The 25805-nt window shown below is 48.0% G+C and overlaps 2 protein-coding genes across 8 annotated transcripts in view; one reads left to right on the forward strand and one right to left on the reverse strand.

Moving 5' to 3' along the window:
• rnf123 (ring finger protein 123) overlaps positions 1-12541 on the reverse strand; it is a 112898-nt gene extending 100357 nt beyond the window's left edge. For 2 of the 6 annotated variants that reach the window (XR_003272367.1, XM_026166578.1), the window contains exons 1-17: positions 11612-11794; positions 11444-11528; positions 10207-10280; positions 10007-10104; positions 9804-9858; positions 9448-9533; positions 8688-8774; positions 8543-8610; positions 5887-6012; positions 5247-5361; positions 5033-5137; positions 4176-4301; positions 1026-1118; positions 745-818; positions 549-666; positions 182-281; positions 1-27 (exon numbers count right to left, since the gene is read on the reverse strand). The exon at positions 1-27 is cut by the window's left edge and continues 35 nt beyond it. Coding sequence is in view for 5 of the 6 variants with exons in the window: in XM_026166578.1 (XP_026022363.1) it covers positions 1-27; positions 182-281; positions 549-666; positions 745-818; positions 1026-1118; positions 4176-4301; positions 5033-5137; positions 5247-5361; positions 5887-6012; positions 8543-8610; positions 8688-8774; positions 9448-9533; positions 9804-9858; positions 10007-10104; positions 10207-10280; positions 11444-11528; positions 11612-11693 (1519 nt within the window). In the remaining variant the exon portion in view is untranslated. Of the gene's footprint in view, positions 28-181; positions 282-548; positions 667-744; positions 819-1025; positions 1119-4175; positions 4302-5032; positions 5138-5246; positions 5362-5886; positions 6013-8542; positions 8611-8687; positions 8775-9447; positions 9534-9803; positions 9859-10006; positions 10105-10206; positions 10281-11443; positions 11529-11611; positions 11795-12305 lie in introns of those variants that run through there. The other 4 variants (XM_026166582.1, XM_026166581.1, XM_026166580.1 and 1 more) reach the window with 4 other exon arrangements.
• Positions 12542-13900: 1359 nt separating this feature from the next.
• On the forward strand, positions 13901-23242 carry aldh4a1 (aldehyde dehydrogenase 4 family, member A1). Of its 2 annotated transcripts, none has more exons than XM_026166586.1 (15): positions 13901-14100; positions 16962-17055; positions 17159-17251; positions 17339-17386; positions 17525-17680; positions 17774-17923; positions 18505-18579; positions 19118-19305; positions 19869-19942; positions 20022-20218; positions 21440-21487; positions 21583-21735; positions 22074-22195; positions 22324-22442; positions 22715-23242. In XM_026166586.1, exons 1-15 carry the CDS (start codon positions 14060-14062, stop codon positions 22825-22827), a joined length of 1671 nt encoding a protein of 556 aa, XP_026022371.1. In that variant the 5' UTR covers positions 13901-14059; the 3' UTR covers positions 22828-23242. The 2 variants fall into 2 exon arrangements, with proteins under 2 accessions (XP_026022371.1, XP_026022370.1); XM_026166585.1 differs by lacking the exon at positions 13901-14100 and adding an exon at positions 14961-16381.
• Positions 23243-25805: the final 2563 nt, after the last annotated feature.

Consider the following 25805-nt stretch of genomic DNA (forward strand, 5'->3'; position numbering starts at 1 on the left):
GGATCTGAACCTGCAACTCCTCCACCACTGCAGGAGAACAGAGGTCAGAGGTCAGAGGAGCGCACACAGACAGTCCAGGTAAGCAGACAGGTGGGTGGTCTCAAAGACAGGAACTCAGTGAAACACCAAAATAAAACAGTAAAGTACTAAAACAGAACACGGCCGAGTGACGGAGACCGACCTTCGATCCTCTTCTTCAGCCTCTGGCAGCCTCTCTCGTAGGCTCGGCGCCTCAGACGCTCGTCGGCGCTCTCGTCTTTGGGCTCGCGCTCGTCTTTACCCTGTTTGATAAAGAAGCATTGTTTAAAGCTCTCACACCTGTGCTGCTGTAAACACCTGATGGCTGCAGCCTTCCCCTGAGGAGCCTGCGGTCCGTCTGTCACGGTCAGTTCTTACGTCACATCTGATTTGTCGTTGCGCACGTCACAGAGGTAAACGGCCTCTCTCTGTTTGAGCTTCGCTGCTTTCAGCTTAATGACTTTGACACACTCGATAACATTTCGTCAGGAGCGAGGAGACGCAAACGGCAGAGCCTCGGTTTCTCTCACCTCTTTGTCGAAGTGCGTGGGCCACCAGGTGGTTGGGATGAGCTCCTCTAGCCCCGCCTCCTTCACCCTCAGAGGAGTCTTGATGTAAAAGAACACAACCGAGCGCAGAACGTCGAACGTGAGCTTCGGTTAAGGAGAATGCCGCGACAGCGGTTTAAATGTCACAGAGCGCTTTCGCTTGGCGGCTGAAGGATATAAGACGTTGCTGAGCAGGTACTTCCTGGATTTCTCGTGGCGCAGGATGGCCGTGGTCAGCCGCAGGTAGTGGATCTGAAACACAAGCACATCAGCTGGAGAACATCTGGAAACACGTGACATGAAAAAAAAAAAAAGATTTTAGATGAAGTTTGTCGCCACCTGCACACAAACATTTAAAGTTTGGTCTCTGAAGATGAACCTCCTGTGTCAGTGAGGTCGCTCTGCAGGCCCCGCCCCCTGACCTTATATAACCTGTGGGGCTCTGTTTGTTTGTCCTACCTGGAAGCCCAAGTCTGGGATGATGGGGGAGAAGCGGTAGGCCCTGAGTAAGGACATCATGAGTTGCTTCAGACACTCGTTCACCTCGTGGTCCTGCAAACAGAGGACAGAGGACGCAGAGGACAGAGGACAGCAGATGAACGCAGAGGACAGCAGATGAACGCAGAGGACAAAGAGGACGCAGAGGACAAAGAGGACGCAGAGGACAAAGAGGACGCAGAGGACAAAGAGGACGCAGAGGACAGAGAGGACGCAGAGGACAGAGAGGACGCAGAGGACAGAGGACGCAGAGGACAGAGAGGACGCAGAGGACAGCAGAGGACAGCAGATGAACGCAGAGGACAGCAGAGGACAGCAGATGAACGCAGAGGACAAAGAGGACAAAGAGGACGCAGAGGACAGAGAGGACAAAGAGGACGCAGAGGACAGAGAGGACAGCAGATGAACGCAGAGGACAGCAGATGAACGCAGAGGACAGAGAGGACAGAGGACAAAGAGGACGCAGAGGACAGCAGATGGACGCAGAGGACAGCAGATGGACGCAGAGGACAAAGAGGACGCAGAGGACAAAGAGAACGCAGAGGACAAAGAGAACGCAGAGGACAAAGAGAACGCAGAGGACAGAGGACAGCAGATGAACGCAGAGGACAGCAGATGAACGCAGAGGACAGCAGATGAACGCAGAGGACAAAGAGGACGCAGAGGACAGAGAGGACGCAGAGGACAGAGAGGACGCAGAGGACAGAGAGGACAAAGAGGACGCAGAGGACAGAGAGGACAGCAGATGAACGCAGAGGACAAAGAGGACGCAGAGGACAGAGAGGACGCAGAGGACAGAGAGGACAGCAGAGGACAGAGAGGACAAAGAGGACGCAGAGGACAGAGAGGACAGCAGATGAACGCAGAGGACAGCAGATGAACGCAGAGGACAGAGAGGACGCAGAGGACAGAGAGGACAGAGAGGACAGAGAGGACAGAGAGGACAGAGAGGACAGAGAGGACAGAGAGGACAGCAGATGAACGCAGAGGACAGCAGATGAACGCAGAGGACAAAGAGGACGCAGAGGACAGCAGATGAACGCAGAGGACAGCAGATGGACGCAGAGGACAGCAGATGGACGCAGAGGACAGCAGAGGACAGAGAGGACGCAGAGGACAGAGAGGACGCAGAGGACAGCAGAGGACAGAGAGGACGCAGAGGACAGCAGAGGACAGAGAGGACGCAGAGGACAGCAGATGGACGCAGAGGACGCAGAGGACAGCAGATGGACGCAGAGGACAGCAGATGGACAGAGAGGACAGCAGATGGACAGAGAGGACAGCAGATGGACAGAGAGGACAGCAGATGGACAGAGAGGACAGAGAGGACAGCGAGGACACAGAGGACAGCGAGGACACAGAGGACAGAGAGGTTTCAGGCTGTGGTACTCCAGAAAAACATCCTGATGCAGACGCTCTACAGTAAATATCACCAATTTAAACGAGTGCTTTTAACCATCGCCTCCTTGTTTGAACCTCCGGGTCCTCCTCTGTGGAGTCTGGGTGCCACCGTGAGGCGGTAAATAAACCAACCATCAGCTATTAGGAGATCTGTACACATGTTCAGCATGCTGTCACTTTTATTTAGGAGCTCAGCATGAACTGTCAGCACTACACGTGCTCGAAACATTCACAGGGTTTCTGCCTCAGAGGCAGCGGTTGGAGCAGAAACACCCACACGGACGTGTGTGACCAGTCGACGTTGCTATGGTCACTACTCATTTAACCCAACCGTTAACATTTTAATTGAACCTTAATACCCCAAGATGGAGCAACCCTTCAAGCTCACAGTGGAGATGAGCTTTGTTTGACAGCCGGGCTCCCCTTAGCGGGACAGGGCGGAGCTCAGCCATTCAGGAGGCGCCCTGAGTGGAGCAGCTATGTCTCCACATTGAAGGGAGGCAGCTGAGGCGCTGGCCTCCTGGGCAGCTCCGACGCTTCCTACAGGAGGTGAAAGTACTGTGCAATACTCCAGAACATTGTATTATTATTAACTTGCTATTATTGAACAAAGTGCTGATGTTTTTGTTTCTGTGGAGCAACATGAAAGTTGAATTAACCTTTTAACAACCACACGTCATCCATGCCGTCATTAGTTTTTATTCATGTATCCTCAGATGTGGAACTCTGCAGGAGAGCATCCACTCTAAGATGTTTTTATGCATCTGTCCCAAGTTACAGATTCATCTTGATATGAAGAAAATTTCAGCCTGTTGTCTTTAAAGGTTTGTGAACTATTCGTGAAAAAGGCAAAAAGGCCTGAAAGTGGGTCGACGGACCATAAAAAAGAAAAAACCATCTTGAGTTTTGGACACATGACGGGGCGATGCAAACCCAGGGCCGCCTCCTGTGAGGAGATGGTGTACAGCAGGATGCGTCTCCCTCTTTTTGAGGTCACTAACCAAGAGGAGCTTTCAGCCCAACCTGCAGGTGATGAAGCTTTCTCCTCATTGGCTGACACAACAGGAATAAATAAAAGATGCTGATCGAGTGTTTGTGCGGCCGCATCAATCCGAGCTGCTTGATGAACGGACACAGTAAAATGGAAGGCGGGGGAGTTCGCACTGAAGAAAACATGAAACTGTCTCAGGAAAGAAACACCTGGACGGACAGGTGTGCGCGTACACCGACCCTCGTCAAAAGGTATTCTAAAGGTCGTGATGCGTGCTTTTAATAACCGAAGTGGAGCTTTACCACAGATCATCAACAGCAACCAGCTGATCAGACCGTTCTGGAAATGTAACATTTTTAAATGATTTGTTACGTTCGTGGTTTTCACAGTAAAAACCTGCGTTTCATGTTTTTGTGTGACTTTAGCTCGAAACAGGAAGTCATGATGAAAACGCACCTGTACAGTCGGACACGAGGCGGAGCTGCAACAATGAGGTAAACAGGTGTTAAGGTGACGGTCCACAAGGCCAGGTATAAATGCAGCAACTTTAAATGACGTCCCTGAACCTGAGCGCGTCCTGCTTCTTCTGTTTACACGTCTTGTATTTCTGTGCATGTTTGCAGTTACCCTGTGGACGCACAGTCCAGTTTTTGGGTTTAGGCCTGCGGTGGCTGGTGGGGCGCCATGGTTGGAGCAGTGAGCCGAGCGTGCAGATTTACCTCCATCAGCAGCCAGAAGAGGTCGAGCAGCTGCTGGATGAGCGGGTGTTCGTCCACCGAACCTCCTCCCTCCAGAATCCCCAGCAGGAAGTTCATCAGCACGTCCTCCACCAGATACACCTTACACTGCAACCAGACAACCCCACCATCAGTGCACGTGACCTGATGACATCACATTTTCAGACAGAGGTGATTTCATCCATTCAAACGCATCGCCTGCACAAACAGCGCCCCAAACAGAGGATTTAGTTTCCACTGTGGATGGATTTAATCAGCTGCAGAGCACGGTGCACGAGAAGTCTGGGAACTAAAACAAAGGCCATCTCCAGTTTGCTTCAGTTCATGTGGCTGCATGCAGTCTGTTCTTTTAAACTTTACAGTTACAGCTCTGATGCTGGATATAAAATCCAGCTGAATAATCTGCTTCTGTTTGTTGTGTCTCAGCCTCACAGCAGGATCATGAGAAACAGTCTGAGTGACACTCAGCTCATTATTAGAAACTTTATGCTTCGTATGAACCACGACAGGAAGCGAGCCGACGTAGTTTATGCTTTTCCCTGTCGTCTCTTCTCCGTGTATTTAAATACGAGTGACAACGTCTGATAATAAAAACGAACTCTAAAAACAGACTCTGGTGGAAAAGTCCTCATCCAGAAACACGGACGACAGGAGCAGCCTCGTTTTAACCACAGCGCTGTTTAAGCACTTTGATTATTCCGTTAATAACAGAGCAGCGGTCAGTTTTAGCGATCTCTGAACACGCCCTGTTAGCCTCACATCGGTATCTTTGGGTGGTTTTCAGTTTCCTGACGCTTCATGCAATAAAGGAAAAAAGCTACAAACACAGCATATTTCACCATGAGTGGAGCAAAGTGGTTAAAGATGTGAGCCAGAGTGACGAGGACGGTCGGCTCTCCGTGAAGCCTCCACACGGCGCAGTCCTTCTCCACCAGCCTCTCCTCCTGCAGCAGTAGAGGACAGACAAAGGACGCACCTTTCACTTTACCTGCACGTCAACCAAACACCAGGCTGAAGACAGGCAATGCCATTTTCACCTGCTCGTGTTCCTACCTGAGCGTCGATGGCGGTGGACAGGACGTTCTTGATGTAGCCCAGCAGTTTGTGGGCCTTCATCAGGTCTGCAGCTGGAGGGTTCTGGAGGGGCAGGTAGCCGTCCACGGGGTACGTGGGTCACAGTCGGGTTAAAGACAAACTCACGACACCACAGCAGCATTTATCCAATCGAATTCAACTCATTGGTGTGTGTTATCTGGCTTCATGGACAGAGAGCTGGGTGTCATCTGCATAGCAGTGAAAATGTATGCTATGTCTTCTAATGATGCTGTCTAAGGGAAGCATGTATAATGTAAACAGAATTGGTCCTGGCACTGAACCCTGTGGAACTCCATAATTAACCTCAGTGTGTGAAGAGGACTCTCCACTTACAGATGTTCCAGGGAAATCTTTCACAGCAAAAGAGTTGTACAAACCCATAAAGCCAAACAGCATTTTTCAGATGGATGCTGAAAAAATACAATGGGACCAGCTTAGTTAAAAAGAGCTCAGTTTGAAATCCTACGCCTGTAGAAGCTTCTCTGTGCCGTCCATGACTCCACCATGCAAACGTACGGCCCTGATAGCTCCCAGGGGAGTGGCGCTAACACCTGCCGGCAGGGCTTCTGGACACTTTGCGATTAGTTGTGAAGGATATCTGAGGGGCCTGCTGCCGAAGTTGAAAGCCACTGACTCTTTAAAGGAGAGGCTGATGGCGGGAAAGTAAGCGATGCCAGGACCCATCTTAATGTTGGTGAAGGCCGTCCCCAAAGACTGGCCGTTCCTGAGGACACAGAGGACACGCTCAGTGCTTTACTAAACAATGAGGACACATCAGAGAAGACTTCAACCACAAACGGAGTCACTGACAGCTTAAAACCTTTTGATTCAGTCTGCAGACCAACATGTACAGTCTCATCTGTGACGGCCAGAAATCAGAATGATTTACCCAAAAAACTCCCTGAAAGGTTTATCAAAGGAAACGTGCCTAAACCTAATAACTGGCTGGGTGCGCCTTAGCAACAACAACTGCCTTCAAGCATCTGTGATAACCGTCAGTGAGTCTTTTCCAGCTGTGGAGGGATTCTGGCCCAACCGTCAGAATTGTTGCAGGGTTTGAGCTAGGGCTGGGCGATATGGCCTAGAATCCATATCACGGCATAATTTGAAGCATGTGCAGTAACGATATATATCGCGATATATTCTTTTCTTCTGTATAACGTATATTACTCACTATTAGGGACACAGGTGCAAGTGTTGCATTTTGACGAGAAATTTATTTGGTGCAAAGAAAAGCTGAATTTGAGTGAACAAAACTCATTCCTGCGTGCAAAAACTGTATTTCAGTGTTTGCTATTATCCACACACACACACACACACACACACACACACAGCAGCCCCTCTCGCTCAGTTTTTGCATTTGCGCTTCCTCGCAACATTTCTGCCCGTGTGCGCTCAACTCTTTCTCTACACCGTTATATTTGTGCCACAAAACCAGCCAATCACAGACTTGGATGCAAAAAAAATCTGATTGGCTGTTCTGGTCTCCAATCAGCTCGAAATGACAAAATGCAATATCCCAGAATCCATTTCATCCAAAACTCAAACGAGGCAGTGGCGGAGGAACACAGAGGGGCGGAGTTTGAAATATTACTCTTTCTGGGTCACAAAATAAACTTTTAAGATATTTTCATGCGAGAATGTTTCTGTGTAAACTTCTAATATCTGCTCGGTTCATCAAGACATCACATATTTGCAAAAGTGCTCTCACGTTTTCGGAGATGCCTGTTACATGCATTCAAACGTACAGCTCTGCTGTCACTTCCAACATAAATGAAGACAGAAAACTAAACAGCAGTGATGTTTGTAGGGTTACTGAAGTTTGGCTAGCTGGTATATAATGATGTGCTACGTGATTGCTAGCGACACAGCTATGTTAGCATAATATAAACACAGTGAAGCTGGAGGATGAACGCTAACTTTCGATAATAGTTAACATGAGGGTTCCTGATGGTTAGAGACAAATGCAATCGCATGGCAGGATGCTGTAAACGGACCAAACTTCAGTCAGGAGAACAACTGAGATAATCCATCCACAATACGAGGTTAGTCATTCATATACTGCAACAACATGGGAACAGAGCAGCTGGAGAGAATTCAACATTAATGAATTAATGGTACAGAAGTGGAGGAAGCGCAGGTTTTGGCTTTCCCCATCTTCCAAAAGTGCTTCGTTTCTTTGCTATGACTGTCGCCCGGCATAAACATTGCAGATGATGTTTGCAGCCGCTGCGATGCTTTCGACCAAAACAGGCGCAGCTTGATGACACCATCAACATGCGCTATAGCGGTATAGTCAAAATCTCTACCGTTGGCCAAATTTATACCGTTTATACTGCCCACCCCTAGATTGAGCATGAACTGCCTTTTTAGGGTCATGCCACAACATCTCAGTCTGACTCAGGTCATGACTTCGACTAGCCCACTCCACTAGCCCAAAACCTTTAGTTTTTCTAAAGCCAGTCAGAGGTGGACTTGCTGCCGTGTTCTGGATCATTGTCCTGCTGCAGAAGCCAAGTCATGAACACATGTCCTTCAGGAGGTTTTAGTAGATGTCTTCAGGTCCTGAGGCAGCGACACAGCCACAGACCGTCTCACTACCACCACCATACCCTACAGCTGGTATCATGTTCCTTTCCTGAGATGCTGCTACTTTTACGCCACAGAGGCTCAAACTTTCCAAAAAGTTCAACTTTTGTCTCATCAGCCCAGAGTATTTTCCCAGAAGTCTTCGGGATCATCGAGATGTTTGAGGCTAGACTTTGTGTTGTTTTTGGTCAGCTTTGGTTTCACCTTTTTACTCCTTAATAACAAACAGTTTCATTTAGAAACTGCATTTTGTGTTTACTCGAGTTTGTCTAACATTTACATTTGTTTGATGTTCTGAAACATTTAAGTGTGACAGTCATTCTGTATACCTAACATACGCTACAGATGTTTCACAGATGTTGCTTCTAGTCTACTCTGTCGTCACATTTTCTCAAAATTACAGTTTTATCTTTTTTTGTAAAGTCAGCTGCTCTGCTATCAAGAAACCTGTCTGTTTTTCTGATTGGTCACTTGCTCCAAACTCCGCCTCTGTCACGGGCTCATGCTGACAGCTAGCCTGATAAACTCCGGGCTGACGTTAGGATAAGTGAAGGACAGAAAGCCATCCTGATATGTTGATGATCAGAAGTTCTCGGTTTGAACCAAAGATGTAAAAAGACGACCAAACGGAGGAAAGGAGGGAAGGAAAGGACAGAGGGACTCACAGGCAGAACGTGATGGTTCCTTCATCCAGGTCTATCAGACAGCTCACGATGTCTCCTGCTGCCCACGACTGGGGAGAGAAAACACGCCGTTATGGTCACATGATGAAACAGAGGGGCAGATCCCAGCGTCTGTGTTCACGCTCACCTTTCCGTAGTTTGTCGTCGTCACGTTCCACTTTCTCACTCTGTTTCCGTCGTAAGCGTACGAGTCCGGCGTGTCACCTACACCCTCCTGAGCACAAGAACATACTGTTCAGCATCGCCGTGCCGCCATCCTTCATGGGAACGGATGCAGCAGAGGTGAAAAACAGAGTTTTTAATGGACGCCCTCAGACACCAGCCACAGAAAACTCGATTTAGCTCTTTGATTGAAGCAAATATCCAGCTTCAATTACTTCTTTTTTAAATTTACCAACAAATATTCCAACGTTTTTGACACGCAACATTAATGTAGGCGTAACAGTCAACTTTGTGCTTTAATCAAGCATCAACCTCCACATCCTGCAGTTCCTCTGACGTCCAGCAGAAGCTCCAGCAGTGAGTCCACACAGACTCGCATTAAAACTTTGCAGCGGAAATAAAAAGGTTTAAATCCTGATACACAAACTGTTTGGTGTGTATAGATCATTTCCTCCTTCATAACAACAATATTGAGAAACAAGAAGAAAGTCAGTCCTTCACAGCTGTCCCAGTTTTCCATGCGGCTCACGATTGAGACCCCGGGTTCATGTCTGCAGTCTTAATGGAGCCATTGACGCTCACTGCGTACTTCTGCAGGATGAACCTGCAGCATTTATTTATAACAGCTCTGACCAGTTCCCAGTCGAGTTTCATGTTTTGTTTTCCCTCACAACATGCGCCGTGTCAAGGCCTTTACAGGGTTCATCATCAAGGTGTGTGTATACCTCCTGATTGAAGCGACAGCTAAGGGTACACCAGCCTATCTGCATCAGACCCTGAGAGGAGATCAGCACCTCGTAGGCCCACTTCCCTGCAGACAGAAACAGCCCAAAATCATTCTCCACATCACAACAGTCGCCTCAGGGTGCTTTATATTGGAAGGTCGACAATAATACAGGAAAACCAGATCAGACGACCTTTCTAAACTGGACTTTTATTGTGAAAAGCAAGCCCATCTGCAGAGAAGGTCACACTTCCTGTGACAGTTTTTTGTTTCAGGGCTCATTTTTGTTGTGTGTCATATTTACTGAGTCAGTTCAGCACAAACCCAAAAGTCAAAGCTTTTTCTGAGACAACGTACCTTTATAAACACAGGTGGTCGCTCGGATGGAGCTGAAGTTGCTGTGGCCGATGACCTGAATGCAGAGAAATTCATCACCCTTACACACTTATCACACATAGGAAGTGTTTTTCTACAGTACCAATCAAAAGTCTGGACAAACATCAGCCACGTGTCCAAACTTTGACTGGTTTCACTGGTTTATGGTCTCCGGCGTGTCTCACCCCCAGCAGGTCGTCGTCTACAAACAGGAGTCCTTCAAAGCCGCTGGTGTGATCGAGGACAACGGGCTGAGGACCCAGACGACCGTCCACAGCCTGACCTGCACAGGTTCAGGTGACGGTGTTATCAGACATTTGAGCTCGTTCTGAGTCACAGAACATAAGGTTTGGTTTTAAAGGCAGACAGACGCTTCCAGCCTTACCGTCCTCTGTAGGCGTGTCCTCAGACAGCAGCTTCTCCAGGTGAGCAGGTAGATCCTGGAAGCCCAGAGGCTTCCTGAAACCCAGAGCGGCAGGAAAAGACGACAAAGGGACAGAAAAGATTTTATTCTCAGAGTTGTTCATTATCGTTTCCTCCTTTCAGCTCAGTCTGATTTTTCCATTTAAACTTCGTTCACTGACACAGAGACCAGACTCGTTACACAGAAAAACACCAGCACACGACTCTCACATCAGGTAATCACAGCACAGTCATTCAGTTAGAAACAAACCCAACAAATATTTATCAAAAAAAAGAAAAATAACAATTATTAAAAAACTATTTTGGGAAGTACAACAGTTTGTAAAAAAGACAAGAGAAAGAACTACATCCTAAAAAAAAAACCCTGAAACATAAAAGTCAAAGAAGTCCACGACTATAAAAAAAAAAAAAATCTTCCTACAGCATGAACCAAGATTCAAAAACAGAATAAAAACAAAAAGTTAGATAGAAAAAGAATCGGACTTAAAGTCAAAACTACGTCTACAATAAATCAGATTTTTTCACCAGAGACAATCACAGAAATAAGAAATCACCAAAAAGAAACTGGTTACATTTTAAAATGTGTTATATAAAAAAATATGTTTAAAAAAACAAAACAATCTGACTATTTATAAACACACACCCAAAGTTCATTTTTGCAGATTATTAAACAGGAAAAAAATATAGAAAAATAAGGTTAAAAATGAACAAAATGAAAATTTACAGTTAAAAAACAAATGAAAAAAGTTTTACATGATTAAAACGTTGATGTTTGTTTTTAGATTTCATGAATTGTATCCGAGTGTGTGTGTGTGTGTGTGTGTGTGTGTGTGTGTGTGTGTGTTTTTAAAGCTGCTGAAGGTAACATGAACCTGGCCGGCTTAAATAACGAGGCTCTGAGTCACTAAACAGGAACTCAGGACACACGCGCACGTACGCACACACACACACACACACACGTGTGCGCACACACACACACACACACACACTCAGAGTAAGCAGCAGCTGTGACCGTCGGCCTCATTCCTGCGTCTGGTTTCAGTTTTACAGCCTCGCACATTTAAAATAGAAACAAAATCAGTTTGTGTTCAGTTTGTGTTTAGAGCTGTAAAAACTGAACCTGATGGTGGTCTCGCCTCTTACCTGCTCAGAGATGTGCATCAGAGGGGGGGGGGGGGGGGGTCACAGCATGAGCTTACCTGAGCGAGGCCAGTGTGGGTCCCTGTTTGGTGGAGGGAAACACATGGTGTAGGTAGTCGCTCAGCATCTTCTCGTTCACGATACCTGGCAGAGGGACAGCTGACTCAGACAGACCAATCGGAGGGCAGGAGTGGTGGGTACGTGCTGAAGTGACTGAGCATTCATACCTGTGGATCTCGGCTTGTCCATGTCTGACGCCAGCCTGTAGTTACGGCGGGTCAGAGCGGTGCCGCCTCCCTTAGAACTCATGGTGTCTGACTGGAGCCACCTGACCCACACACTGCTGCCAGAGACACACCTGTAAACACCACCACCATCGTCGTGTCCAATCACAGCACAGGGCAAGGCAGCTGTGTCACAAACAGCAGCCACATGTTCAGGAGAGCGCCTGGCACCTGACATAAACATCTCCTGCCCTCTCTGAGTCATTACCGTGTACTTTTACTACTTTGCCCCAATCCTACCTGTGTACTTTTACTGCCTAAAGAATTTAATCATGCTGGATTTACTTTAACTGTATGTAACTGATACACTGCGATTACCCTCTCCTAGGTCTAATATTATGTACTTTTATCACCTTGCTACATACAGCTGATGATGAAGTGTAGTCTCGGGGTAGCCCTGAGCAATGATGAAGCACAGCTAGCTCGGCTGTTAGCATGCCCCCTGACCCCCGTTAGCTCACCGGAGCACTGAGGCTCGGCAGACCGGTCCGTTATAACCCTGTCGGCGGGACTTTGGGGGCTGAGTGTCGAGGTAATCACTGGACACATCAGTCGAGCATCGCTCGGCTGTAGGCAGTTACATGTCACACAGCTGGTAGCAGGCTAACAGCTAGCGGCTAATGACAGCGACACTCACCGCCTCCGGCTGCTCGGACGGGCTGCTGCTCCGCTGTACCCGCCGCTAGCTCTGGTAGTCCGGCTGATAGTTGTGAATTGAGCCGCTGGATATCGGCGATAAGAACCTAATCTTCACAACAACACCGGAGTCTTATCTGCTGTTAACGCCTCTCACGGTACGGAGGGCAGACTGGGACAAGAAGGGCAAAGACGAAAAAACGCGAAGGCAGAAGTGTGTGTGTGTGTGTGTGTGTGTGTGTGTGTGTGTGTGTAGGTGTGTCGTCGTTAGTTTATGGCTGATCAAAACACAATTAAATACAAATACAATTAAAAAGTTAAATTAACGTTTTTAAATATTATTACATATATAATATTATGTATTATGAGCTTTAAATATAAATGCTAGCAGCAGTTCACAGATAAATTTAAAACAGTCTTACATGCAGCATCAAACACACGTTAAAATATACTGTGACTCTGTGGTAGGCTGAAAACTGTGAGACAAGAACATTTAGGAAGATATGAATATGAAAATATAAGAATAATCATTAGTTGGTTAAACTGGTCAGAAATTATAACTGATGGAGTCATTAAACTCTCTCTGAACCTTTCAAATCAAAGCATTGTTTTTGTGCATATGCAGTAATAATGTTCAGAGGGCACACCTGGCTTTACTTCAAGAGACTCCACCTGAGAACCTGTGGATAATAAAAGATCTCGTCTCGTCTTGAGTTCAGTCAGAGGTTTATGTCTCCATCTTGTGGTCCTTCTGTGTCATTACTGACTGCAGTTCACGCAGATGACAGCAGGATTAAATAAACGTTTTCATGACGTAAATGACAGCATGACTTCAGAGAGCCAACGTGCTTCATCTTTGGCTCTCATAACTTAGCCATCGTTCATGGCCACCATTTAGTCAGAATCAGAATAAAGTATTTGATTATTTTCAGCAGCTCTTCTCAGAAAGATAATCCACCTGCTCCTCCTGGTTTCACAAGTCCAGTGAACCTCAGGACTGGAGCCAGCCCAACACAAATATGAACAGGACAGCCATGAAAGAGGCCACTTTAATGTGCATGTGATTTATTTAAAATACAGAACACATGTTGAGTTGTATACTTAACTTAAAAAAATACAATTTCTGTTTAATTTAAGTTAATACTATACAATTCAATTTTAATAATGAAGCGCAAAAGTATCTATAAAATAAAAAAAATATTAAATATGAAATACAATCAAATAAATTATCAGAGAGACACTGCAGACTTGACCGAAAGATCAAGAACATTGTTAAATATGGAGCCTCGTTCCGACCCCTGGAATATGGCCTCTGATTGGCTGACCTGTTTTAACCCTAACCCTAACCCTGTTTTTATTGGTTACTGAGTAGCCAATGGCAGATTCGCCTGTGGAAGGTTCCATCGTAGGTAGTGGGGAGGGGGGATCTATGATTCCTGAAGGTTTGTAAACATATTTGCTCTTCTTTAGTCCAATCTGAGAGATTAAGAGTGGTTTTCTAGTGACACGTTAGTAAAGTAGAGTTATGTCACCAATGCGTAGCGACAGCGTGAAGCACTTGAACGATATAAGTAAACCAGTGTCCCCTTCCCGGTCGCAGTGAGTTGGGATGTGTGTGTAGTCGACGAGGGGGGGTCGGTGTTACCTGAAAGTTGATTCCGATCGTTTATTGATCCATTCTCCGGCCAGATCGGCTCTGCTAGCGGGTCTATAGGCTTTTTCCTTCAGCGTGAATCAGCGGCCTGTGGCGGGAAGATGCTCCACGTGAGGGCGGCCGTGTGTCGGTCCTGGAGGGGGTAGGTCTGCGCATGTCTCCCGCACGAGACTCCTTGAGTTCTGCAGCATGTCATTTAGCTAATTAGCCTCCTCAGGGCCTCCGACTCCGATAACCTGATCGATAACCGATGCTGTAACGGGACGGATCATGCGTGGAGGTCCAGGCTGGTCGTGTGGGGCGGTAACGGTCCAGTGGGTCGCTTGTGACAGGTTTACAGGTTATGTAATGACACCTGACCGGCAGCTGCTGCCTGAACTGACTGCACACAAACTTGAACCAAGTACTTTTACTCAAGTACTGTACGTTTAATACTACTTTCATAATCCAACACATTCAGGGAAATGGAAGGGAGCACATGTAAGAAGACACCTGCTAGACATTGTTACTGTTGGATGTTCCATTCTCTAGGGCAGAAATACCGTGGTAACTCGCACATCTCATGGAGGAATAAACCACATACACGTTGTTAGAGTTTTACTTCAGAGGCACACGCCTTCCTCACACACTTCCGTATTTATACCTTTCAGATTAAGAGCACATACATATATGATAGGGCAACAGTTACCTTTCGCACCTCCGGTGGTGCCATCTGGGTACCACTCCATTAATCCCGGAAGATCTTTAAGAATACATTTTATTACGCCATTTACCTGAAAGGTGTGTTTACCCGAGAGGCTCAGATGAAAACAAACAAGATATCTTACAAACATTTGATAAAGAAGTCAGTGTGTAAACTTGGTGTCAAACAGCTGGTTCCAGGAGCCACAACCAAAGGGACCAGTCCAGGCCGGAGGGCGTGGAAAAATACCTAAATTCAATTCAGTTTTATTTGTACAGTAATCACAGCAACAGTCATCTCAAGGAGCTTTATAACGTGAGGTGAATAACATGAGCAAGCACTTGGTGGCAGTGGGAACAGGAAGAAACCCTTCAGCCGTGTAGTGCTGCGCAAATAAAGCAATGAACCAGCAATGAACCATTTCACCAACTGTACTGAAAATCGGTTCATTCATGCAAAGCGTTGTTTCAGTGACATCTAGTGGTGAAAAAGGAGACAGCGTAACAATGTTGAACTAATGGTGCTGAGTGTAATGAAGGTCTGCGTGGACGATGAAACACAATTTTGCAAAGATGGATGGTCTGTGGATTCTGTAAACTGCTGTTATGTAGTAGTTTGAAGAAGGCGTGCCGGGGAAACGGAGGATGTGAGGGATGGTGTGGTTGTTTCCATGGGATCGAGATTTTAATGACAAACAATCATTTTCCACTGTTTTTGTTTCTTTTCTTGTTGAAAATGTCTCCAGCTTTCAAAAACGCACATTCACACGGCACTGAGGCGATACAAAGCGTTATCGACGGTTTCGACCAATCATGTGATTTATTCAGGGGACCTCATTGGTCACATGTGATTTTCCACACTGAAGCAGTGGTTCAAGGAAAATGCACCTTGGAAGCTTTGGAGTATCGATGTCATGCTGCCTTCACCGCCTGGTTTTATGGCGTGGCCTGCAGTGCACGTGTAATGACACGTTCACCTGTACAGTCAGTCATTTACATTAAAAGCACACGTGGCACCGCGGGCTCTCTTCAGATCACACCGGCCTTATGTGGGCCGTTAAAACGGGGAGTTTCAGGGGTGTCGATGACTCTGGGTTTACAGTGCAATTAAGTAGCAACAGAGCTTTCAAAATAGGAGCGATGAGGATTCTGAATTATGGATGGTTTTGTTGTCCTGTCTGAGTGAAATGATGATATTTGAGCTCCAGGTGAATCTGTAGCCTCGCCTGGGTAACCTCTGTATGTGGCAATCCTGAGTCTTTACATTAAGGTCAGTTCTGAAGTTCAACCTGACATACGTACCACACGAACGCCACGTGTGTTAATCAAAATCAGAAGAGCTGCTTGTTAACGTTAAGGTACTGCTACACGGGATTACCTGCTCGTTAAGGTCATCCACTGCGTTTCGCATGAGTTTCACTGAACGGGCTCAGATTCATTTTGCTGTCATCGTTTGGGCCGCAGAGCCACATGGGTGTGTGTGAATGCCCGACATGCCGCCAGCCGGCGTGTCGCCGCCTCCTCCTCCAATGCAAACAGCAGCTGGCCGACCTTCTGCTCAGAGTTCAGACGGGTTAATCATAGATGAAGGAGGCGCTGCAGCGATCCGGCTCAGCTGGATCCAGCTGGAATAACCAGGTCGTGAGAAACATCAGCAAACAGCGCGGCTCTACAACGGCCTCGGTTCATCTTCCTCTCACGCACACCTGCACAGATAAACAACAGACCCAGCAGAGAAACATGTAAGTCTGTAATGTCAGTGCTCTGAGACGCTCGGGAAACCGCGGCAACTGATGCAACCACCAATAGGAGGAAGGATGCGTGTGATTGACATGTGGGGGGGGGCGACACATTAGGGGGTCGCAGAGAAGAAGAAGAAGCTGTGACGTGAAGACATGGAGGTCCTGACAGACGGCTTCCCTTCAGTCAGCTCATCCCTGTGACAGCAGAAAAGCTGCAGAGAGGAGAGTGTGTGTGTGTGTGTGTGTGTGTGTGTGTGTGTGTGTGTGTGTGTGTGTGTGTGTGTGTGTGTGTGTGTGTGGCAAGGTTTTTCTGCGCAGTGTACCAGGGGCACGGAGAAAAGTTGTCGTACCATAGGTACGAGGAGTGTGTGTGTGTGTGTGTGTGTGTGTGTGTCTTTGGTTACTGATTAGCTGCACAGTTCAGGAGTCCAGCATCCTCCCAGTGGGACCAGTTTGATCAGCTCAAATCCAGCTGCTCCAGGCTGGTTTTATGTACCCTGATGTGTGTCTGTGTGTCTGTGTCTGTGTGTGTGTGTGTGTCTGTGTGTGTCTGTGTCTGTGTGTGTGTGTGTGTTTGCAGGTTTAAGACGTTCCCCTGTGCAGCTGTGGAGGTGAAGAATGAGCCGATCCTGAGCTTCAAAGAGGGCAGCCATGAGAGGGTGGAGCTGCTGAAGGTCTGAGCTCACTCTGCTCCTCCTCACCCTCTCCTTCTTCTCACTCCTTCGCCCCTCCCTCACCCCTCCCTCTCACTCCTTACTCCCTGCTGTGTGTCTGCAGGCCTTGGCGAGCCTGAAGGGGAGGACGGAGGAGATCCCGTGTGTGGTGGGAGACGAGCACGTGTGGACCAAAGACATCAGATACCAGCTCTCTGTGAGGAAACGCTGGTCGCTCAGTCTGGTCACGTTTACCTTTAGCGCACGCTGAGGGGTCACCGCTCTCTCTCCTTTCCTCTTGCAGCCCTTCAATCACTCACACAAGGTGGCGAAGTTCTGCTACGCTGACAAGGTGAGCTCATCGCAGGTCTGAGTGACGGAGGTGCAGCGTGACGGGACTCCTGCCCTCTAATCGTGACGCGTCCGTGCTCTCGGGGCAGAAACCCTGGTTGTCAGTATGTTTTGGTCATGTCCTCTGTGTCCCGTGCAGGAGCTCATCAACAAAGCCATCGCGGCGTCTGTGGCGGCGAGGAAGGAGTGGGACCTGAAGCCCGTCGAGGACCGAGCTCAGATCATCTTCAAAGCCGCCGACGTCATCAGCGGACCCAGGAGAGCCGAGATCCTGGCCAAGACCATGATCGGACAGGTACGGTAGGTGCGAGCCGGGGGGCGGTGACGGATTAACGAGGGGCGTGTCCTTACAGTTGTTTCCCTTGTTGTCTCGTTTGTGGGCGTTCAGGGGAAGACGGTGGTGCAGGCGGAGATCGACGCCGCCGCGGAGCTCATCGACTTCTTCAGGTTTAATGCCAAACACGCCATCGAGCTGCAGCGGCAGCAGCCGCTGGACGCAGAGGGAAGCACCAACACGCTGCTGTACCGAGGCCTGGAGGTAAAAATCAGGTTACATCGTGACTTCCTCGCGTAGGAGACCCGGCCACCCGACGCGGGATGTCCCAACGCTGACGTCAGCAGACGATTGATGAATTCACAGCTCGACCGTCAGCTGTTTCTGTTTGACCGTGAACTCGGAGTCACATGCTCACGCTGTGGTGGCGTTGGTTTGGAACAACCTGCTCGTTAAAGCGAGCCACGTGTTCAGTATGACTCGAGAAGAAGCGCCGTGTGTATGAAGGAGGCTGAGAGTTAGCTGTAGCAACAACAGAAACACATTTTACTCTGCACAACATGACATCACTTCCTGCTGTCGCCATAAGTGGAAGCGCGATGATTTTGTGTAGTCCAGCGCTGGACCTGCTGTGAAGCGCTGGTCACGGCGATGATTATGATGGTTTTCTTGTTGCGTGTGCTTTTTTTTTTTCTGTGAACCCGTGAGTGGAAGGAAACGGCGCTCTGGGGCACGTGACATGTGGAACGCCTCCCGTGTCACACGTAACCAGGTGGACCTGTGAGGCGGTGCTTCGTCCTCAGCTCGGCTGCAGCTGACCGCTCTCATGTCTTTGTTTCTTTCAGGGGTTTGTAGCTGCTGTGGCTCCGTTTAACTTCACTGCCATTGGTGGAAACCTGGCGGGCACCCCGGCTCTGATGGTGAGTGTGGTCGTGTCAGCTGACTCACAAAAGCCTCTTTCACCGCCGCGCACTTGGCTCCACTCGGCGTGACTCGGCGCGAGGGGTCGTTATGAGCGACGCGGCCGAGCGTCCCGCGACGTCAGCTGTTTCTGCAGCTCTGCAACTTCACCAACCAGCTGAGATTCAGTGTCTGATGTTCGACTGTGAATTTAACTCACACTGTGTGCAGCCCACTGGTGGCTCCACGTTCTCTTCTGACTTTAATGAACAGACAGTGCAGTGCACAGGTCAGATTCAGGTTTAAGGTTCCCAAAGCTCCAAGATGCCGGACGATTTCCCCGTAGTGCCGCCGCTCACGGACCTGACTGCCACGCTCCTTCTGGGGAGAAGTGCATCCATGCTGCGTGATTGATTTGTTTATAATAGACCAGCATGACACTGCTCTTAATAGAAGCAGCTGTATTTATTAATTCGCTTTTTAATAAAGTTGTCCTGTTTCAGCTGTGGCTGATGGAGGATCTCTCCCTGATCTGTGGACTGTTTTCATGTCTTCCAGGGTAACGTCGTCCTCTGGAAGCCGAGTGACACCGCCATGTCTGCCAGCTACTCTGTGTATAAAATCCTCAGGGAGTGCGGCATGCCGCCAAACATCATCCAGTTCTTGCCCGCTGACGGCCCCGTGTTCGGAGACGCCGTCACCGCCTCGGAGCACCTGGCAGGCATCAACTTCACCGGCAGCATGCCGTAAGGATGTTTACGACTGTTTCCACACAAGAATGTCCTGCAGAGTCTAAACATTCAATCTCTGAATCTCGCTGTGCACCAAAACTGGAGCTCCGCCTTCTTGGACGCTCTGTTAGTACAGTGACCTCACAGCAGTTATTGATCAGATCATTAAAATACTCCAGAAGACTCCAGCAGCACAAACACAGTCCACAGGTTCAGTTCAGGTGAAGCTGTGTCAACCAAAAAGGCCACGCCCCTAATAATAACAAGCAGTTTAAACAGGTGAGATGTAAAAACATTGTCCCCTCCCACAGGTGTCAGCTTGTCTCTGACTCCTGTTAAAGGACTGAGCAGCATATAAAACTGTGACGCTCGTCCTTCTTTCATTCAGCCGTTATAACAGTTGTTATAAATGTTAACATGCTGACTCGCTGCCGGCGCCTCTGCTGGATGTCCGTGGAACTGCAGTTTCAGCTTGATTTGTCAGCGTGTCCGGTTCTTTCAGCTTTGTCAGAGTTGATGAGTGAAACGTCTTTCGTCCTCCGCCTGTACGTCTCTTACAAACGGTTCTGTGTTCGTAGGACGTTTAAGCGTCTTTGGAAGCAGGTCGCGCAGAACCTGGACATCTACAGGACTTTCCCTCGACTGGCAGGAGGTCAGGAGCGCTCCTCGCTGTCTGCTCTCACTACTGTCTTTAAAAGCAGCTCGTGTCCATCACTTCTTTGTGCTTTCAGAGTGCGGGGGGAAGAATTTCCACTTCGTCCACACGTCAGCGGAGGTCCAGAGCGTTGTGACGGGAACCATTCGCTCGGCGTTCGAGTACGGAGGTCAGAAGTGCTCGGCCTGCTCGAGGATGTACGTACCGGACAGCCTGTGGCCGCAGATCAAAGAGCAGCTGCTCGCCATCCACAAGGACATCCGAGTGGGCGACGTGAGTACAGAGAGCTGCTGCGTGGTCAGGAGCGGCTTTGCTCGCTTCAGATTTCATGTAACACGTTCAGTTTGGTTTTTATCTGTTTGGGCTTTTTTAATAACGTCAGCCGAGAATCAGAACGGGTCATTGAAAACCTCTTTGTGAAGGACGACTCGGATCTAACATCGCTCGCTGACAAACCTTAGACACGTGTGGACGAATCGCCCGCATGTTGAGACAAGTGTCGTGGTGCCGGCTTCACACAGACCCACTAATGTAAGCTGAGTTCAAGTCCCAGTGTAAAACTGGGACAAATGGGCATCCTCTATCCTCCTCTACTCCTCTGTTGTTTGTTTTTAAGTAAAGCAGGCGTTGTAAATACACAGAGCAGCTCTGCCACAAAGAGATTTACCCATTAAATTCTTAAATGACACAGCAGCCTTCAGGATTAGTGGTTAAGCTAACATCACCTGGATTATTTCTCTATTCAAATGCAGAGGGATGAGTTGGCTGACACACAGTGACAAACATGCTGCTCCCTGACTTCTCCCAGCAGGCTCCTGTGGTGGTGGGGAGACCAGCTGTTCTGTGTGTTTGGAAAAAGAAACGCCCGCTGTCCCAGCTTTACACCAGGACTTGAACGCAGCTTACATCTGTGCCAAGCGGGCAGCATTAATCTGTGTCTTTTGACCGCGTGTGGATGTGGCGTGTCCTGTGCGTATCAGCCGATTCGTCCGTGCGTGTTTGAGGTTTTGTGGGCGAGTTGCAGATGTTAGCGTCGTTTCAGACGTGCACACAGAAGCGGTTTGAAAAGTCTGAGCTGTTCATAAGTGATCAGGATTAGATGTTCATTAATTCAGTTTTCAGTTGTGCCAAATTACAACAGGGAGCTTTATACTGTAAGGTCGACCCTACAATAACACAGAGAGAAAAAGCCAACAATCATGTGACCCCCTATGAGCAGCACTTTGGCAACAGTGGGAAGGAAAAACTCCCTTTGAACAGGAAGAAACCTCCAGCAGAACATCCAGGTGATTCAGCCTGACGTGCAGAAGCATGCAGTCATGTTCGCTCTCACGTCCTGCATTATTTGAGCGTTAATGATTTGCAGCAGGTGACTCAGTCAGCCGTGGGCCACAAACAGGACGTGGGGGCGGTCCTAAAGTTTCGCTCTGAGCAGGTTTTAAGTGCAAGAAGTGCGTGATGTTTGAGTCTCACTGATTTCCTCTGTTTTGTCAGCCTGTCGAGGACTTCAGCACCTTCTTATCAGCCGTGATCGACGACAAGGTAAACATCCCGTTGCTCGGAAACAACAAAAGTCTCAGTGTTAGTATGTCGGTGGGTGTACGTCATGAGCCCCGTTTGCTCGTCACCTCCTGCAGTCGTTTGGGCGGATAAAGAAGTGGCTCGAACGCGCCAAGTCTTCCCCAAACCTGAAAGTCATCGCCGGAGGAAACTGCGACGACAAGAAGGGCTACTTCGTGGAGCCGACCATCATCGAGACCAGAGACCCGCAGGACGCCATCATGAACGAGGTACGGGCCGCAGTAACCGTCTCCCTGCTTCCTGTGTGCATCCTTCATGAGTCCTTGTTTACAGTTTCATGTATGTAGCTTGGCGAGCGCGCACAGGCGTGTCGACGAGCTTGTCTCAGGTCTGTTAGCGACACAATGTTTGACAGCGAGCACAAGTATGAAGTGATGCTGCGTGAGCGTCCATGTTGTTTTTAAAACCCCACCGCGAGTGTCACGCATCATTATTACCTCAGCTGCTTTCCTCGCGATGGCATGTTGTCATGTTCACGGCATCTGCGTGTGTCCGCCTTCCTGATCCCGTGTTTCTGCGTGTTTAAATGAACACGCGTGTTCTGCAGGAGATCTTCGGGCCCGTCCTCGCCGTTTACGTTTATCCTGAGAAGGACTACAGAGAGGTTCTGCGGCTGATCGACGCCACGTCGCCGTACGCGCTGACCGGAGCCGTGTTCGCCAAGGACGAGTAAGGCTCGCCCTCAGCCACTTCCTGTTTGACTGTCAGTGGGTTACAGTGAGAAAGAGGCGGAGCTCTAACAGCAATGGATTCAGAGGAAGTTTGAACTCTGTGTGTTCTGGTTGTTTCCGTCACAGGAAGGTGATCGACGAAGCCTCCAGCGTGCTGAGGAACGCCGCGGGAAACTACTACATCAACGACAAATCCACCGGCTCCATCGTGGCTCAGCAGCCGTTCGGGGGCGCCAGAGCTTCAGGTTAGCGTCGCCGCTGCTCTGACCTCAGCTGGAGCGTAACAGAGTACATTTACTCGAGTACTTCCTGTTTTGCCGACGGTTTCTTATGTCTGATCAGAATATCGCAGATATGTCTGAAATATTTGTCAACGCCTGTTACACGTGTTACGTAGTTTGTCCACCAGAGGGCACTTTACCTGTCGGGAACGCCAAACAACGACTCCGAGCAAAACGTAAGCGAGGACCAGACGACGTGTGACCATAAGTTTAGTGCTGTTTGCTTTGTGTGGCAGGTACAAACGACAAACCTGGAGGTCCTCACTACGTCCTCAGGTGGACGTCTCCGCAGACCGTGAAGCGGACGCACGTCCCCCTCACAGAGTGGAAGTACCCCTACATGGGCTGAGGAGGAGTCCGTCCGTCCGCTGAGACCACGCGCGGCCCGATCACCTCCTCGTCTCGCTGCACTGAACGTGTCTTCATCCTAACACGGCTGCTTTTCTAATCAATCATGGTAGAGTCATCAGTGAGGTCCTGTGAGCACGGCAGGTTCAGGTGTGCGGCTCAGGCCTCAGCTGAGATGATCGGTTCATTAATCAGTCGGTATCTGTCCTGTTAAGAGTTATCATTGGTTTAGAGTTCGTGATTTAAAACTCTAGTCGAAGTCTCAGAGATCTGCGTCCGTTTCCTGTTTTAGAGTTTTTTCCATTTCTGTGTGACCTCATTTCCTGTGTGACGTAGAAATAACTTCCTGTTTGAGAGCGCAGACAGTGGCTGTGTCCCAATTAAGAGACTGCACGCTTGAAGTACGCAAAGCTGTGTGTAAGGTGTCTCGCGGTTAGTATCATGGTTGCTAGGCAACCTGAACAGCGTATACCGTCCCATTTCACAAGCCTCTCGCTTCCACACTTCTCGTACTTGTAGTGCGCACCGTACGTAGTGCGCACCGTACGTAGTGCGCACCGTACGTAGTGCGCGTACTTCTAGCGTGCAGACCCTAAATGGGACACAGCCAGTGAGCGTCACCTGCAGCAGAGCCCACACTGACTCGTCATCGGGCTGCAGCACAGATGTCCGTCCCTGCCGGTCTGGACTCAACTCGCGTCCGTTTCTTTGACTCAGAGCTGTGTTTTCAGAACGTGCCTGCCTTAGAAACTCTGATGGTTACTTTTCAACAATAAATAATGGAAACATTTGGTCTGTTATGCTCCTTGTGTTTGCTCAGTCTCACTTCAACAGTATGCACACACATCTATATACCTGCAACACATCAAGTTCATCAGGGAGGATATGAAAAGTGGCAGGTTAGACGTCAGGTTTCCATCAGTGATGGGAACGCCTAAAAGCTGATGTAAAGCTACGCATGCAGATCAGTATTTAAGGTCTGTTGCTGTTGCGCTCACAGAGGGAAGGTAAAGGCTTGTAGATGTAAATCTGAAACAAGCTCTTGTAACTGCATGGCACTGGATTGGCTTTGCTGACGGTGAGAATTACCTGATAGGAGGCTGCTTGCAGCCAGAAATACTGCAATGCTGCATCGGAGACTTCTGCTATTATACGAGCACTTCCAGGACAGAGATCATGATGGGATGGTAGATGGCGCTGCGCAGCAACCAGTAGCACCGACGTGACAAAGCCACGCACACGATCACACGAAGGGGTCTGCAAGTGAGAAGGACAGCTGCACAGTGAGATTTACAGTGAGGCCAAATATTTATTTATCATTTCAAGTAAAAACTGACATGAAATCTTGAGGTGGTCTTATAGCAACATTAGATTTTTTTAATGTCTAAAAATGTTTTCAAGGACAAATATGCCAAATAAAAATGTTGTGCTCCTCTTTTACAGCACTTTACAAAGTACGTGGACTTCTCAGTGTTTGCATCCAAGAACACGTGATTTGTTTGTGGACTCGTTTCTTATCAGTCTCTTTGTACTTGACAAGATCTGCAATTAACAGAATAATTACAACAACATTTTATGGATGTTTTGAAAGACATAAATCAACATTACATTTAATGTAGTCAAAGATGAACAGCAGATGGGAGTTTATTATAAACCAAGTAATCTGTTACACACTTGGACGTGTTTTATATCAATTTTATTAAATATATTATGGCTTAAATGTACAAGAACCGTTATATACAATTACATAATTAACCCAAGTAATAGTAGTTTTCTACTATTGTAAGCCCGATTAATCGAACAATAACATTACTGATCATATTAAGTACATATTTTTACACATGTAGGAGGTCAATTTCATTATTTTACGTTACGTTTCTGTCCTGTTCGAGCCGCGACATCCATCATACCGAGCAAAATGTCCCGTATGTTGCAATGCCACTTTCTGACCAACAGATGGCCCCAAAATCTAATTTTACTGTGATTTTGTCCTGGTCTTTGTTTTAGACGAGGTATTGATTGAAATTAATACCAAAATTTTACTGCATTTTTGTTAAAAGAAATGAACATACAGCACATGTTTAAACTATGTCCAGCTGGCTGTGCGTTGTGCTTCGGCATGCCAGAGGTGGCCTTATTTGATGGTCAAACAGTTGGCAACCATTCAGTGCTGTGATGGTTTCCCACAAACGTAGTGAAGTCTGTGGTTTACAGCAAACTAAAGAGGTCGAACAGGCTGGAAGGACAAAAACTCAGAGCTTTAAAGAATTCATTTCTAACATATTTTATTTAAAGCAGCAGTCTCCAACCTTTTTGCGCTACGGACCGGTTTATGCCCGACAATATTTTCACAGACCGGCCTTTAAGGTGTCGCGGATAAATACAACAAAATAAAACTAGTACTGGTACAGAAAAAAAGCAAAATGTATTCATAACACACGTGAAAAGACCCAGGAAAACCGAGTTAACGATAAAAACGATAACAAAATAACGCTGAAAACCGATAAAAACCCTGAAAACCACACATTTCACACCTGAGCCTCAACTCTCGCGGCCCGGTACCAAACGACTCACGGACCGGTACTGGTCCGAGGCCCGGGGGTTGGGGACCGCTGATTTAAAGCATCATTTCAGCTCAGACCTGTGACCTCCATCAGTGGCCACCAGAAACTTTCAGTCTGCTGGAAATCCAGGTGAGTTTCTCACCTGAGGCCGTCATTACTGTGTGTATAAACCAGCTGATTGCTGCAAAGGAAGAGGCAGCAAAACCAGACAAACAGCTGCAGGTAGAGGCGGAGCAACGCCTGAAAAATGTGAAGTCAGAGGTCATGTTACTAAAGAAAGTGAAAGTGAGAGCGCAGCAGCAGAGCTGCAGTCGAGTCCTGTTAGGGTCTAAGAGAGGATTCACCAGAGTCCATCAGGTTTCTCTCAGCAGCAGTGCTGAGTGCATCACACTTCCTGTTTCTGATGACTCAGATG

Source organism: Astatotilapia calliptera, chromosome 5, assembly GCF_900246225.1.
Source record: "Astatotilapia calliptera chromosome 5, fAstCal1.2, whole genome shotgun sequence".
In the NCBI taxonomy this organism is placed as follows: Eukaryota; Metazoa; Chordata; class Actinopteri; order Cichliformes; family Cichlidae; genus Astatotilapia; species Astatotilapia calliptera.

Coding starts and splice junctions, on each gene's coding strand:
- aldh4a1 (XM_026166585.1), top strand. CDS start 16,224: ATGAAGGAGGCGCTGCAGCGATCCGGCTCAGCTGGATCCAGCTGGAAT. Junction 17,252..17,338: donor ACATCAGATACCAGCTCTCT/GTGAGGAAACGC, acceptor TTCCTCTTGCAG/CCCTTCAATCACTCACACAA. Junction 22,443..22,714: donor CGGGGGCGCCAGAGCTTCAG/GTTAGCGTCGCC, acceptor TTTGTGTGGCAG/GTACAAACGACAAACCTGGA.